General features: G+C 42.5%; 1 protein-coding gene across 9 annotated transcripts in view; it reads right to left on the reverse strand.

Moving 5' to 3' along the window:
- The window catches only part of erc1b (ELKS/RAB6-interacting/CAST family member 1b), a 1,202,158-nt gene that overhangs the window by 315,840 nt on the left and 869,202 nt on the right, over positions 1-17,116 (reverse strand). For all 9 annotated transcript variants that reach the window (XM_041215847.1, XM_041215845.1, XM_041215843.1 and 6 more), the window contains one exon: positions 8,764-8,911. In XM_041215847.1, coding sequence (XP_041071781.1) covers positions 8,764-8,911 — 148 coding nt within the window. The remainder of the gene's footprint in view (positions 1-8,763; positions 8,912-17,116) is intronic.

Below are 17,116 nucleotides of genomic sequence, written 5' to 3' on the forward strand. Positions count from 1 at the left end.
GGTTTCTGTTATTAAATTTTTAAAAATCTACGGACAGAATTTTTATAATGTATATGTTCAGGTGACTGTTTGTGATGCTTGGACATCTTTGTTCTGATTTTAAAATCTTTATTTAATACTTTTGAAGTCTTCAGCTCCCTGAGGCATCTCTCTGCCTTCAGGGAGCTTTCATTCTGCACTCGCCTGCGCCCGTGCTTACATCAGCCCCTGCCCTCCTCCTGTCCCCACCCCGGCAGCGCTGAGCATTTCAGGGCGCGTTTCACGTTCACTGGCCACTAATTGACCAGCCATCATGAAATCACAGTTGGGGCCATTCATGGTCGGCAGACCATTCCCCGGCCACTCCTGGACCCGCCGATCGCTCTGCCTGCCAACCTGAAAATTCTGCCTTTTGTATGCGTAGAGGCACTTTGACGATCTCTGTGGAATTCAGGAGTCTGGCCAATAGTTTACGGGCTGTCTCGACTTGAAATGGTAATTCCATCGAATAATCCAAGATTCTTTCTAATGCCCAGGTTACTGCCAAAGGTTCTGCCCTTCTAGTCACATTGCGCTGTTCTGTTTCTGTAACAGGCATGGAAGCAAAGTAGACTGGCTTTCTGTTACTATCCTTCTGGACCTGAATGAGTATGGCTCCAAAGTCTGATGAGGATGCATCGACAGCCACCACTGTGGGCAATCTGAGATTATAATGTGCCAGCACGTCTGAAGAGATGAGCCTTTCCTTTATTCTCTGAAATATCTTGGTTTGCTTAATCCTCCAAAACCACTGTTGATAATGAATATCAAGCTCAATGATCACCCCGAGGAATCTCTGGACATCAAAAACACACTATGTATGTGGAAAGTCACAAGTGGCCTATGTTTTTTGAGGACCTACCATTATGCCCTTTCATTGTATGATATGTCCCAAGAATTTAATGGTAGTTTTCACAAATTAACATTTCTAGTTTAAAATGAGACCTGTCTCTTATAACGCTTTCAGAACTTCATGAACTGTGTGATCATGCTCCTGTCTTGTGGCTCCATGGATAAGCACATCATCCATATGAAAAATTACTCCCTGTTTTCCTTCCAGAATGTTTCACATGGTTCGCTAGAATATTTCTGGAGTCGATGATATCCCAAAGGGAAGGTGGTTAAAACAGAACTGTCCAAATGGTGTAATAAATATTGTTAACAACCTGGACTCTTGGTTGAAGGGTATTTGCCAAAACCCACTATTAGCATTAAGTTTAATGAAGAGGGCGCTGTTGGCCTATCACATGAAGTAACACACAGATATAACTGCTAGGATCGCTGTAAAGTGGACTTGATAGACATATGTACTGAGAAATTCGAGGGACAGTCTTCTGTGGGATAGTGACCCATTGGCAAAGTTGGGACAGATACACAAAATCCTCATTGGTGATGTCCCTTGAGCTGGCAGTGAGTGAGATGCCAGTGAATGTGTGATGTGTGAGTTTAGCGTGATGAGATGGTTGCTTTACCCGGGCAGTACGGATGAGATCATTCATCCTCTTTCTGCATTGGATGGCCGAACTCTTCTGTGCAGAGGCTGATCACTACTGCCATCGCCTACCAAGCTGGAGTAGTGAGATCACTAGATCTCCTGCGGCCAGAGTGGGGTTTCAGGACATTGTAGTGGGCCACCACGGTGTCCAAAAGGTGTTCCAGGGGCACGTACTGAATCTGGGGGCTACAGTCTTCTTGCCTTTCAGGGCAATGTCTTCTGTGCAGCAGTCCTTGGCTGGAAACACTGAGGGATGCGTTCGTGATTACTTATTAAATATGGCACCCAGCGTGAGGAAGCAGCGAGGTCATGGTGTGGCAAGCAAATGAGAGCCTGCCTGCCATCGAAACAGTATGTTTCCCGGGAATGCATGATTAATGAGGTGGGATTGGGACGATACGGTGTGAAAACCCACCATTGTGGCCAGCAGGTAAAATATTCTTTTTCCAGCCCACTACTACATTTAGCGCATATCTGGGATGATTCTGCACTTAGCTTAAGTGTAATACAACTAAATTCGAGTAAAGTTCCCTCTATACTACCCCAGCAATATGTTTCAGCTTCAACCTCAGAAGAGCACCCACCCACTGCAATAGTACCAGAGAGCAGCACTAGAAAGAATTGTTCCTTCAATCAATCACATTGTAGAAATCTAACTAATCAGATTGGAGTAAGTCCCCACTTAAAGTTGTAGTGGCATTCCTGAATAGTGCAACTTTAAGTGAAACAACTTTTAGTGAACTTTTAGATTTTCCCATTAAAACCAATATAAAAGCTGCAGTTAGGTTCTGTAGGACCTTTCTCATCAGAAAAAAAAAACATTAAAACATTATGCCTTACAATTTGAAATACTTTATATTACTTAATTCCTACATTGGTAAATAAAAAACTTTCAAACTAAAATAAATGTAAAGGTATAAAAGATATGCTAACTTTTTACTTACCTTCCACTTGTTGCCTTTCCTGCTTGCCATCAATTCTGCTTGCTGACCCTTCCACTTGTCAAATATCCGACTCCCTGAAGCTCCTGGTTGTTGCAGAACCTTCCTCTCACCGACCATTCAGCTCGCATCCTCTGGAACTCTCTGACCACCCCCCTCGCTACCTACCCTCGGGTTCGTGGCCTCTGGTGCTCCCTGCCCCTGCCTCTCGCTGTTGACCCTCCAGCTTGCAGCCTCTGGAGCTCCTTGACCCTGCCTCTCACTGCTGACCCTCTGGCTCTTGGCCTTTGGTGCTCTCTGATCCTGCCTCTCGCTGCTGACCCTCTGGCTCGCAGACCCTGACCCTGCCTCCTGCTGCCAACCTTCCAGCTTGCAACCTCTGGTGCTCCTTGACCCTGCCTCTCAATGCCAACTCTCAGGTTTGTGGCCTCTGCCACTCCTTGAGCCTGCCGGTCACTGCAGAACTTTCATCTCACCAAATCTCCCATTCCCCGCCTCTCCCGCGTGCTGTTTCTCTCCCTGAACCCTCTCTGTGACTGAGGGCTCCGGAAATGAGCAGCCAGAGGTTGGAAGAGCAGCTTTGACTTGCAGGAGGTAAGCTGCAAGCTGGAGAGGTGGCAATCATTTCTGAGCTCCAGTATAACCTTCCATGCTATTTTGTGCCTCTATCCGGCCCACCCATTTCAGGCCTAAAATGATCAACAAAAGTAAGAATGTGCCTCATTATTTCCTCTTGTGGCTTTCGCTCTTTTCTTTACAGAAAATAATGTGACAACAATGTGCAAATTCTATGTCCGCTCAAATATTCCAAAGCTTTGGCACACTCTCACCTCTACCTCATCTGCCCGCTCAAGGTTATTGAACTCTTCGGTATTTCAAGGCTCAACTTGTCCAGCTGAGCATTTTCCTCTTTAGGATGGAGTTCTGATAGGGTGTGAATTACATTTGTATTTATAGATTTATGTCAACACCAGCCCATTCACCTGGGTTGGGGCTCATTTATGAGTGGTGGGCTTCTGATGCAATTCCCATCAGCAAGAGAGAGCTCACGGCTGCAAGGATGAAAAATTCTGATGGTGCTGCAGGAGATGTTCCTGAAATATCAAAGAGAAACAGACCTCAAAGTGTCAAAAAGTGTGCTAAAGATCACATCAACTTTATTCTTTCACAGGATGTGGGTGTCCCTGACTAGGCCAGCACTTATTGCTCATCGCTAATTGTTCTTGAGAAGGCAGTGATGCCACGCATGTGGTGTAAGTACACTCACAGTGTTGTTAGGAAAGGTGTTCCAGGATTTTGACCAAGCGACATGAAGCAACGGCGATATAGGTCCAAGTTAGGATGGTATGTGGCTTGGAGGGGAACTTGCAGGTGGTGGTATTCCTATGCATCTGCTGCCTTTGCCCTTCCAGTAGAGGTAGAGGTCACGGGTTTGGGAGATGCTATCAAAGAAGCCTTGGTGAGTTGTCGCCGTGCATCTTGTAGATGGTACATAAAGCTGCCACCATGCATCGGTGGTGAAGGGGTGAACGTTAAAGGTGGTAGATGGGATGCCAATCAAGCCATCCTGGAAAGTGTCGAGCTTCTTGATTATTGTTGGAGCTGCACTCATCCAGGCAAGTGGAGAATATTCCATCACACTCCTGGCTTGTGCCTTGTAAGTGGTGAAAAGTCTTTGGAGAGTCAGGAGGTGAGCTACTCTCCACAGAAATCCCAACCTCTGACCTGCTCTCGTAGTCACAGTATTTACAAGGCTGGTCCGGTTTAGTTTTTGGTCAATTGTAATCCCCATGATGTTGAAAGTAGGTTATTCAGTGATGGTAATGCCATCAAATGTCAAAGGGAGATTGTTGGATTTTGTCATGTTGGAGATGGCCAGTACCTGGCACTTATGTGGCACCAATGTTACTTGCCACTTATCAGCCCAAACCTGAATGTTGTTCAGGTCTTTCTACATCTGGGCACAGACTGCTTCAGTATCTGAGGGGTCATTGCAAAGCTTTGTCTCCGGGTGTGATGTCCAGTAGAGGCAAAGGCGGGAAAGGTCTCAGTAAAGGGGGTGCGAAACGGCACCGGAAAGTCCTCCGAGATAATATCCAGGGAATCACTAAACCTGCTATTCGCCGCCTCACTCGTCGCGGGGGCGTTAAGCGCATCTCCGGCCTGATTTACGAGGAAACTCGCAGGGTTCTCAAGGTTTTCTTAGAAAGTATAATCCGAGACTCGGTCACCTACACGGAACACGCTAAACGCAAGACTGTTACCGCCATGGATGTGGTCTATGCCCTGAAACGCCAAGGCCGAACTCTCTATGGGTTCGGTGGTTGAGAACTGTTAACAAAAACATTTCAGTATCTGAGGGGTTGCGAATGGTGCTGAACATTGTGCAATCATCAGTGAACATCTCCACTTCAGGCCTTATGATGGAGGGAGTGTCACAGATGAAGCAGCTGAAGATGTTTGGGCCTAGGACATTACCCTGAGGAACTCTTGCAGTGAAGTCCTGGGACTAAGATGATTTACCTCTAATAACCAAAACCATCTTCCTTTGTGCTTGGTATGACTCCAATAAACAGAGATTTTTCCCTTGATTCCCATTGACTCCAGTTTTGCTAGGGCTTCTTGATGCCACACTCAGTCAAATGATGTCTTGATGTCAAGGGCAATCAGTCTCACCTCTTGAGTTCTTTTGTCCATATTTGGACTAAGGCTGTAATGAGGTCAGGAGCTGAGTGGCCCTGGATGAACCCAAACTGAGCATCAGTGAGCAGGTTACTGTTGAGTAGTACTGCTTAATAGGACTCACTGTCCATGACACCTTCAATCACTTTGCTGATGATCTAGATTAGACTAATGGGGCAGTAATTGGCCAGGTTGGGTTTATCCTGCTTTTTGTGGACAGGACATACCTGGCCAAATTTCCACATTGTCGGGTAGATGCCAGTGTTGTAGCTGTACTGGAACAGCTTGGCTAGAGGCTAGTTCTGGAGCACAAGTCTTCAGAACTATTGCTGGAAAGTTGACAGAGCCTATTGCCTTTGCAATATCCAGTGCCTTCAGCCATTTCTTGATATCATGAGGAGTGAATCGAATTGGCTGAAGACTGCATCTGTGCCTCAGGAAGAGACTGAGATGGATCATCCACTTGGCACTTCTGGCTGAAGATGGATGCAAATGCTTCAGCCTTGTCTTTTGTACTGACGTGTTGGGCTCCCCCAATATTAAGGATGGGGATATTTGTGGAGCCTCCTCATTATTTAATTATCCACCCCCATTCACGATTAGATGTGGAAGGACTGCAGTGCTTAGGTCTGATTCGTTGGTTGTGGGATCACTTGGCTCTGTCTATTGCATGCTACTTCCGCTGTTTGGTATGCAAGTAGTCCTGTGTTGCAACTTCACCAGATTTTTAGGTACGCCTGGTGCTGCTCCTAGCATGCCCTCCTGCACTCTTCATTAAACCAGGTTTGATCCCCTGGCTTGATGCTAACAGCAGAGTGGGGTATATGCCGGGACATGAGATTATAGATTGTGGTTGAGTATGATTCTGCTGCTGCTGATGGCCCAAGGTGCCTCATGGATGCTGTCATGAAACTATGAATGTAAATATTATTGGAAATTATCTTTCTTTTAAAATAGAGGTTTAGTCTGTGGGTGCACCTTAATTGGATTAAAGTGCGTCTTGGTTCATTGATGTATACTACTTTTGAGATGTAAGAGATGTAGAGTGCATTTGCATTTTGTTGAATAGAGCATTCAAGAAGGGGGGTGAAATCTTGGACCTAACTAGCAGAGTCTAAACATATGCTTATAGTACCAATAAAATTGGTACTATGGAAGGGGTTTATTGTTGGAAGAGGTGGAGGTCAAAGGGGCTGGTGATACAATGAGAATTTATATTCAATGAGTTATGTTGGGTACAACAGACAGTAGTTTTATGTGTGAAGGGAAGAGGCAATGTAAGATCAAAGCAGCTGTAAACCTACAACCGTCTCACAGGAACCAAAGTGAAGGGAACCTCATTTTGAATTTGTAAGGTGAAAATGCTTTGCCTGGTGTCTGCAGAAAGTCTATAAGTTGCTGTTGCCTTAATGGAAATTAGTTTGGGAATTTGTTAGCCATGTGTATATATTTAACTTGTGTAAATTAATAAATGTCTCATGTATTTTGATATAAAACCTCTCGAGAACTAGTGGTCTGATTCCTGAACTTAGAGCTGCATCTCAATCATACAAAAATAAAAATATAGGTTATGACAGTTGTTTAAAGTTTCCCTCTGGAATTTTTAAATAACTCAACTTTACCAACACCAAAGCATTGTTTTGAGTTGCTAGATATGTTCGAAATTTAGCACGGCAGTTGTGCCACCCAAAACGATGGAGGATATTCCCAATGTGAAGATGGAGCTTCATCTCCACAAGGACTGTGCAATGTTCACTCCTACCAATACTGTCCTGGGCAGATGCATCTGGGACAGGTAGATTGGTGAGGACGAGGTCAAGTAGGTTTTCCCTCTCGTTGGCTCCCTCACCACCTGCTACAGACCCAGTCCTTTAGGGCCTGGCCAATTCAGACAGCAGTTTTGCCAGCAAGCCATTCTTAATGATGGACATTGAAGTCTCCCACCCAAAGTACATTCTGTTTCCTTGCCATCCTCAGAGTTTCTTCCAAGTGGTATTCAACATAGGGGAGTACTTATTCATCAGCTGAGGGGGCAAGGGGGCAGCGATAGGTGGTAACCAGCAGGAGGTTTCTTTGCCCATGTTTGATTTGATGACAAGAGACTTCCATTATGGAGCGATCTCTCTCTGCCAAGATTAGCACTTTCAGCATTGTTTGGGATCTACTAGAAGAAGAGAAAGCATTGATTCTGCCTCCAAATGATGCGTCAAGGATTTTGCTGTTGCTTTTCAGCATTTACAACCACTGTCCAAATGATACCCCCAGAAGTGGTGATAAATACAGCAGTCTGCCAGGAGATGCTCCTGAGAGTGGTTTCTTCCATTTAGTATAATTTGCATGTGAAAGGTGGGGAAGGAGCAGCGGACAGTAGTCCTCTTGGAGGAGGTGGGCGCAAATGCCAATTCAAGTGGTGCTAGTATTCATTGTCCAAATTTTCCTTCATTCTTCTCCATGATCATGCAAGAGAATTTTCTCCATTCTGTTCTCAGCCAAACAACTCCACTATAACTCCCACAAGTTACTATGAGGCTCAGTATGTCTTGACAAAGAATACAACTGTACTGTGAAGTGTGTGCAAAATAGCCAAGCAACCGGACTACAAACTCCAACAAATCACATGCCTCCATTGTCACAGTTTCCCATTTTCTTCCCTCCCACGCCCATACTCTGCAGCACATTCAAGACTGATTTCTTATTTTTACAGATCCTGCTATATCCACCCTTGCTATCTGTATTAGCCCTACTACCCTCGAGCCTGTATCTGGCTCTCAATTCCAGGCCCACTTCTGCATCTTACTGTTATATCTTGCTATCCATTCAGACTACAGTTCAGGCTCAGATTTCACCAGTTGTTCCTTTGCCTTATAGGTCACAGGTTTAATTTGTTTTCTTCCATTCTCTTTTTAAATACATGCAGTAAGCATATTGATTTAATAAATAAATACAAATTTGTAACCACATTGTTATAATTGAAGTACATAAGTTAAAGAACATATGCACAGCCTGTTCAAAACAAAAGTGACTAATTATACACAAATAAACCTATTTTAAAGTTGAAGCTGAAAGTAAACAGGACTCTAAGCCAAATGTTAGAGCAGATTTTAGGAAAAAACTTTATGTAGAAAGCAAAGAAAATACAAATTATTGTAATTTAATATTGAGTTTAAATTTTTAATATTTCACATCTGAGCAATTCCAGAATTATTGTTTATATAATTTGTCGTATTTAGTGATCAATTTAGAAGCTATATAATAATTTGAAATATTTAAATCATTCACTTTTTCAGTATTTATCTATATCATATAAATACAAAAGAATTCTGTCCACCATTGTCCGTCATATTGCAGAGATCTGATTGATCTGTGTTAATATGCGCATTCATGTATCATTGTTCACATGCTTACCAAGGATCATTTGTCAGGTTCGCAGCCTGGCTATCACTGTGCAGTGACACACAATAAATTAAAACCTGTTATTACACCATTTCAAACTGATTTTGATATTTCCATTGGGTTAACCTGGGTAAATTAAATGATTCCAGCTTTATTTTTAACACTGGCCAAATGGAGGAACATTAGCATGGAATTCCTTAGTAAATGCAGATCAAAGTGCAGATGGACACTGACCTGCTGTTTGAGTTGCTGCACCAATCTATCTTTTTCCCTCTTTAGTGATGCTACCTCCTCTTGTGTCTTCTTCTTCTTAGATGAGGAGAGTTCCAGCAGAGCAATGTTTGCATCCTTCTCACTGATGGCTGCCAGCAGTGCTTCTTGCCTGTAGAATAATCAGAAACAATATAAATAATCAAGTACCACACAACATTCTAGGCATGAACACTAGCCACTCAAAATAAATTATAGAGGCCATTAATTGTGAGCATTTTTATTTCTCCATCATTATGAGAACAATTGTTGACTGAGATGAGGAAAAACCTCTTCACTCAGAGAGTGGTCAACCTGTGAATTCTATACCATAGAAGGCTGTGGAGGCCTTGTCACTGAGTATATTCAAGAAAGAAATTGATAAGTTTTTGGATATTAGGGGCATCAAGGGGTATGGAGAGAAAGCAGGAATATGGTGTTGAGGTAGAGGATCAGCCATGATCATATTGAATGGTGGAGCAGGCTCGAAGGGCTGAATGGCCTACTCCTGCTCCTAGTTTCTATGTGTCTATATGTTTAAACAAATCAAATTGCTACTGATATCAAGGATATGACAAGTGGCAAGTCCACAGCAAGAACTCTTGGGCAGAATTTTCCGTTAATGAGACTAAATGGTGGCGGGCAGTTTCAGCAGCTTCAACCCCGCTAGCAGGAATGGCGGGAACTTGCACATGATTCCGCGTTTGGAGGGCCATTAATTGTGCAAAGGCATGTATCGATCCGAATCACCTGATGGATAAGGATCTGATCCATCCGCCCAGACGATGGGTTCGAAGGTCCAGATGCCATATTTAAAGGCCAGTCCAAAACATAATCTCACTCTCTCCAGCCCACCAGAGACGTCTAGCAGCCAGAAGAAGAAGGCCGAGAGCCTCATGAAGAAGGTAGCACCTGCTTCACCCACCAGACCCTGCAGGCCTTGATTAGAGGCGTGCAGGCACACAATAGAAGACTCAGCTATCTCAGGGCTAGCATACCTAAGTAATAAGCAGTTCTGGGACTCCAACTTGTGACCTTCAGCTGAAATTTAGACAGGTCAAACACTCAACAATTTTGTGTATTATGCTAGGGCATAAAGCAGTGTTTAAAACTTGATTGAACTACAGTATGTATTTATCTATCTACATGTTGTTAGTGTATATCTAGTTATCAGTTTAATATTAATGATACAATTGCATACTTTCCCTGGCTGTCATATTACACTTTCTGTGTCACCTTAATACTAAGAAAAATCCTGGGCAAATATTCAGGCTGTTTTCCTTGGAGAAAATAAAGCTGAAAGGAGACTTGATATAGGTATTCAAGATCCTGAGGGGTATGGGTAGGGTAAATAGCGAGAATCTGTTCCCACTCAAGGGGGCATCGAGAACTAGAGGGAAAAGGTTCAAAATAATTGGCAAAGATATAAAAGAGATGTGACGAAAAATGTTTTCACCCAGAGGGTGGTTGGAGTCTGGACTGAACTTTCTAAGAGGGTGGTGGAGGCAGGTTTGATTCAGGTATTCAAAAGGGAATTGAGTTGCTATCTGAAAAGAAGGAATGTGCAAGGTTACAGGGATAAGGCAGGGAATGGGACTTGGTAGAATGCTCTTTCAGAGAGACAGCGCAGACTCAGTGGGCTGAATGGCCTCCTTCTGCACTGTAAAGATTCCATAATTCAATTCCATGCTTGTAGCTCATTGACCTGAACTTCATATTCATGAAACAATAACAAAATACAATTTAACAAGTAGAGAATTTAACATTCAGCAAGTAACAAGCAGGAACGAAAGCCACTATGAAGTTCAAAAGTTTACAAACCAAAAATGTGTGCTTAAACTAGCAATAAAATAAAGAAGCTGAATCAATCAAGCCACTTCAAATATTTTGAAAATCCTTTTGGCTACCACTTTGAACTCAATGAGAAAATTAGGTTTTTGGAAATAAGGTTTGTGACATATCGAAGACATAGTCATTACAAAATGTACAAAAAAAATTAAACATGGGTGTGGTAATCTGATGTGTAATATACCTTTAAGAAGCATGTTATAATAGAAAATCACATGATCTTGGTATCCAATAGAAGATTAGCGCGGGCTACCTCAGTAGTCAGTAGTCTATAGTTAGAGTCTGTAGTGCAGAGACAGGGTTTGAGTTGAAAGCACACAAGTTAGCTGCTGAATACCTTTGTAAATAAACAGAATATGTTCCACCTAAGAAGTGTCTACTGATCTATTCTGTCTATTGTACCAACTCAGCAATCCCAAAACATGCGTGCAACCCGGATCCACAAGTCCTAACAAATTGGTGACCGAGATCTAACAAACTGGTGATGAAGAAAAAAACAAGAAAAAGTGAGGAAGACAGCGAAGGTACAATAAACTGGCTTCAAGAATAAAATAAGTTAACAAAGGAAATCAAGGCCTGAATTTTTCAGTCAGCGTACAGGGACGGGCCTGACACGCCAGTGCATAAAATGACACACAATGATGTCGGGCATGCATCCCAATGTTATTGCGCTGTCTCGCGATGTTTCGTTCAGCGGGCGCGCACCAGAGATGGCTGCACGCCCACTGATATTTAAACAGCCTATTAAGGCCATGAAGGAAGTAATTAAGATCGTTGTTTATGCTGGTTGGCGAGCAGGCGAAAAGGCCAAGCAGCCTTCAAGTTTGGAGTGGGATGAGGTTCCCTGAAGCTTTTACGAATTAAATTTTTAAAAATTCTGAAATATAAAAACATGTCCCACCTCATGTGACACAGTCACATGAGGTGGGACATGTTTAATTAAATTTTCAATCCATTTATTTATTTATTTCAAGAGTGCTTCAATCTCCCTAAGGCAGCTCCGTGCCGCAGGGAGATTGAAGCATGTGCGCAAAAGAGCACTGGCCCTGACTTTCCTTCCTGCCTCCGCCCGCACAGGTAGCACTGAGTGCTACAGCTCGTGTATTACGCTGAGCAGGCCTTAATTGGCCAGCCCACATAAAATAGTGGCGCGGAGCCGATTGTGGGTGGCGGTCGGCTCCGCAACCGCCCCCGCCCACTCCCGCCGAGCCCGCCCACCAACTGAAAAATCAGGCCTAAGAGAAATGAAATCAGGCTGTACCTTGCACAGTAATTGTAAGTAGAATTCCCGTCCTAAAGGCTGAAGCAATCCCATCACAGAATGCCACAATTTGGAAGAATTGATCCTTTCGATCCAGTTGTGGACAATTGGTCTCATTATACAGAGCATCTCGCATTCTTTTTCCAAGTGAATGACATTACGGGGGAAGAGAAGAGGCAAGTGATCCTCTTATCCACATATGGAATAAAACCTATAGATTGATCCGAAGTATGATGGCACCCGGTGACTCTGATTTGAAAAGTTTTGAGGAACTGGTGGAACTCATAAATGGTCGTTACCAGTCAAAGCCCTCAGTAATGATGCAACGGTTCAAATTTAACTCAAGAAATAGAGCCCCAGGGAAGATAGTTGCTTGTTATGTGGCAAGTTTGAAACAATTAACAGAACATTGCGAGTTTGGTACACCTTTAAATGACATGCTCAGAGATCATTTAATGTGCAGTGTAAATGAGGAAACGATTCAGAAGAGATTACTGTCTGAAACAAATTTGGATTTTAAGGAAGTGCCAGAGATAGAACTGGCCATGGAAAGCATAGTAAGGGATTCAAAAGCCACACAGGGAGAGCAAATTGGCACCAAACTCCACATTGGGCGGGAAGCCCCAGCCAAAAACGGCGCGAAAATGCAAGGCTCTGCCGAGAAGCGGGGAACAGCCACCACTAGCAGACAAATAAAAAGAAGTGACTTAGCAGTGAAAACATGGAATAATGGCAACAGAGGTGGAAACAGACAACCTTATAATGATTGGCAGTTTAAAAAAATTAAATGTTTTTATTGTCACAGACACCTAATGAGACTGTACAAGGAAAGAATCAGGCAGACTTTTAAACAAAGGGAAAACCCCTGTGAGATCTACAATGTAGAAGAGCCTGAAGTAACAGATTCAGATATTTATTTGTTGTATAACTTGAAGGTTGGGAAAACAAAACCATTATATGTAACAGTGAAGGTAAATGGCAGACCTATTAGAATGGCAGTGGACACAGGAGCTTCCACTACAGTGATTGGTGAACACACCTTCAAATATCTGAATTATGGTGAACATAAATTAAATTTGGAAGAAACAGATGCCAAATTAAAAACTAACATGGGAGAAGACATCCAAGTCAAAGGCATAAGCAGAGTTACTGTTCACTATGGAAGCCAATTGGTAAAACTACCCTTGATGGTGGTAGCAGGCAAGGGGCCAAGCCTCCTTGGATGAAACTAGCTAAAGGAGATTAAGTTAGAATGGGCTGAAATTTTTCAGCTGAGAGAAAGTGAGTTACTAGAGCTACTACAAAAATAGGCCTCAGTCCCACAAGAACTCGTTTTATTGTTGAACTTCTTAGATTCATCATGACATGTGCTAGACAAATTAAAGAATGGACAAATCGATGCCCAGTCTTACGCAAAGTATGAGGACAAGTTCTTCATGGTTGGTCACAAGAGCAGGTATCTGATGAAATGAAAGCATATTTTAACAGAAGGCATGAAATAACCAGCTAGGGTGATATCTTATCGTGGGGAGCACGAGTGATTGTTCCTCCAAAAGAAGAAAGCCATTGTTAGTTGAACTACATGGTGCATATCCAGAAATTTCCCGAATGAAGACCATAGCATACAGCTATCTATGGTGGCCTGGGATGGATGGAGAAATAGAGAGCTTAGTGAAGAATGGTATGCAGTGTCAGCAAGTGCAAAAGTTACCTTCAACAGCTCCTATACACCCTTGGGAGTGGCCAGGAAAGCCATGGGTACGATTACACATTGACTATATGGGGCCTTTCATGGGAACAATGTTTCTGCTCATTATTGATGCACACTCAAAATGGATGAACATATATGAGGTGAAGTCACCAACGTCTTCTGCTACAACAGAGAAGCTACATCAAGGTTTTGTCATTCATGGACTACCAGAAGTGGTCGGATCTGATAACGGCATGGCATTTACGAGTGCTGAGTTTCAACGGTTTATCAGCCTCAGCGGTATCACTCGTGTAAAAACTTCACTGTACCACCCTTCCTCAAATGGACTGGCTGAAAGGGCGGTTCAAACATTCAAGTCTGACATGAAGAAATTAACTGGAGATTCCATAGCAACCAAGCTAGCAGGCTTTCTTTCTTTTCTATTATAGGACCACCCCTCACACGACAACAGGTGTTACACCTGCGGAATTATTGATGAAACGCTGTCTCAGGACAAGATTGAGCTTAATAATGCCAAATTTAGAGGAGAAGATGGAAAGGAGTCAGGGAAGTCAGAAAACTAGACATGACTGGCATAGTCATGACAGAAAGTTTACCATAGGAGAGACAGTACATGTGAAGAATTTTGGAGAAGGACCAAAGTGGTTATCGGGTGAAATAAGTACAGTGACTGGACCTCTTTCTTACCATATGAAGGTGGAAGACCGAGTCATATAGAGACATGTGGATCACATAAGGAGAGAAACCATTCATCAAGAAATGATTTCACCAGTGTTTACGACAGAGTCAATGCTTCCTGTTGCGAGAACACAACTGAGTACAGATGTGTCTGAAGGGTCAGCTGTACCTGCATGAGTTGAGGAAACAGATGTCAGGTGCCCGCCGAAGAACCTGATGTTCAGAAAACTCCAAAATAGGAGGTTCCTGACAAAGCATCTGAAGCTGTAGAGCTGAGACGTTCTACACGCAGAAGGAAACCCCTAGAAAGACTGAATTTGTAAATTACTTATCTGTATAAATAATTTGATATTTTGAGAAAATTATAATTGTAACTGTAAAATGTATTTCTGAGTGAAGGGGGAGGGATGTGGTAATCCGATGTGTAATATACCTTTAAGAACAAAGTTATAATGGAAGATCACGTAATCTTAGTATCCAATAGAAAATTAGCGCGGGCTACCTCAGTAATCAGTAGACTATAGTTAGACTCTGTAGTGCAGAGACAGGGTTTGAGTTGAAAGTACACATATGTAGCTGCTGAATACCTTTGTAAATCAACAGAATGTGTTCCACCTAAGAAGCATCTACCGACCTACTCTATCTATTGTACCAACTTGGCCAGCCCAAAACAAGCGTGCAACCCGGATCCATAAGTCACAACGAATTGGGGACCAGGAACCAACAATAGGCACATGTTCTGTGTTTAAAATGTGAATTACAATAATTTTCATCAGATGCCAGAAGCTCTCTGAAAAACCAAGCATTTGAGTTTATAGGCTTGCCAGAACTGTCACTGGCAGCGAAAGCGTTCAGCAACTTCAATTCCCAACAAACATCTGTGGCTACAACTCCAAAGATGTCACAGCCTGTGTGTGGACTGTGGAAAAAATATCAGGTCTCCATCAGTATAACTTTCTGCATGTAGTCTGTGCACAACCAAAATAAATTATTTCTCAGGCTACAAGAGAAATTGTGAGAAGGCACCTGATAACAAAGTAAAGCTTGAATTAGGAACCTTTTCTGATGTAAGTTTTAACAGGCAAATTACTTTTAGTGCCTTATTTTTAAAGGCAGAGAGAGAGTAAATATAGAGAAAGAAACAGACAAAAAGAGAAGTGGAGATTGAGAGAGACAAAGAAATCAAGGGAGACAGAGGGAAAGATTGAGGAAGAGAAAGGAGAGTGAGAGAGATGTAGCTCAGAAAAAAACAATAGAAAAGACAACCAAGGTAAGTATAGAGCGAGAGAAAGCTTGATGAAGATAGAGAGATTGAGACACAGTGGCTAAAACAAAAATCAAAAAGGAAGCTTAAAAAAGAAAATACTGGAAAACTTCAGCAGGTCAGGAAATATCTGTGGCAAGAGAGAGGAACAGAGTTAACATTTCAGCTCAATGATCCTTCATCACAACCAAAAGAGAAACATAGCACCACCACTGCCAGGAGGATGCAATTTCTGCGCAACACATTTACAAGGACAGTTTCCACTGTGAACATAGGAATTTATAATGGGACTACAAAATTTAGAACAGGTTATATGGCTGTAAAATGAGTACCCTGGTCTAAGTATGTCCTGGCTACACTTGATCTTGGTTTCCCCATGTGCAATGCCGCAGAGGACCAAGCAGTATACATACAAACAATTGGAGGCACATCTAACACACTTAAGATGTCACATATCAGACCTTATAATTCCTATGCACCACAAACGAACCACAACTAAATATTATTGAAAAGAAAATGTGTAAACAAATCAAGAAATTCACTCATTAGTCTCAGGGTACAGCTACATACCAGAATTGCACCTTGTGGCCTTAAAGGGAGAGGTAATATTAAACACATATCAACTCAGTAGTGGAATGTATCGACTGGTTTAAAGCTCGTAACTCATAAAGCAACATATCCTTTAAATTAATATGAGCAATTCCATCTGAAGTCTGCTCTGAAGACTTTGATTTTAAAGGTGCTGTCCAAAGTAAGTTTGACAAATAAAACTGCTTCTAACTCTACTGTTTTGCTGAATTCTCATTATGCTGATCTTGCTACTTTAACTTCATTCCTCTTCAGTTAATCTGCAGAAGTTGTTTGACCAAACATCACCATGTAATTTGACTAAAAGAGAGTTTTATTTGTGTATTAAGTCAGAGAATAATTTGCAGTCAGAGACAATTGCAGCGACGACAGATCTTTCACAAATTTGCCCCATTTGGGAAACCATGCAAGGAAATTTACCAAGAATACATAACTCCTATTCAGTGTCCAGCAAACTTGGTTCAACAACAGAAAGCTAACTATAGATCTAAGCTTTGCACACAAGAGACTTCCTGAGTTTAGGTGATGACATTAACTCAGAGAAAGTTCCAGAGGCAGAAGCAGTGTATGAGACTTTGTTTCTGATATTCTGTGAACAGTTTTTTGATTGATGAAGAATATTTTAGTGCAGCTGCAGCAGATCTCACGTAATTGGCATAAACTTGGAGGTCTGGCTGAAGTGCCAGAAAGCCTCGTGTTGCCCTAAACATGATGCTAAGGAGTCCAGCCCAGTCACTCAATAGCATTAGCTTACATTCAGTTAACTCAGGTATTTGAGAGAGTGAGGTCTTCAAGTGAAAATTCTAATTACGTTATTGAAAGATATAAAAAGCCCCGGGGCTGCCGAGTGCCGAGGTGTGCTATTTAAAAGGCCCGCCTTGGCTTTCTGGGGCCAGTTGTTCTGTTAAATACTAGGTATTCTAGCCCTCAGCCATCATAGCCCATCACATCCTCACCTCTCCCATGTCCAATCCATGCCAACTCATGC

This window comes from Carcharodon carcharias, chromosome 21 (assembly GCF_017639515.1).
Source record: "Carcharodon carcharias isolate sCarCar2 chromosome 21, sCarCar2.pri, whole genome shotgun sequence".
Classification (NCBI taxonomy): domain Eukaryota; kingdom Metazoa; phylum Chordata; class Chondrichthyes; order Lamniformes; family Lamnidae; genus Carcharodon; species Carcharodon carcharias.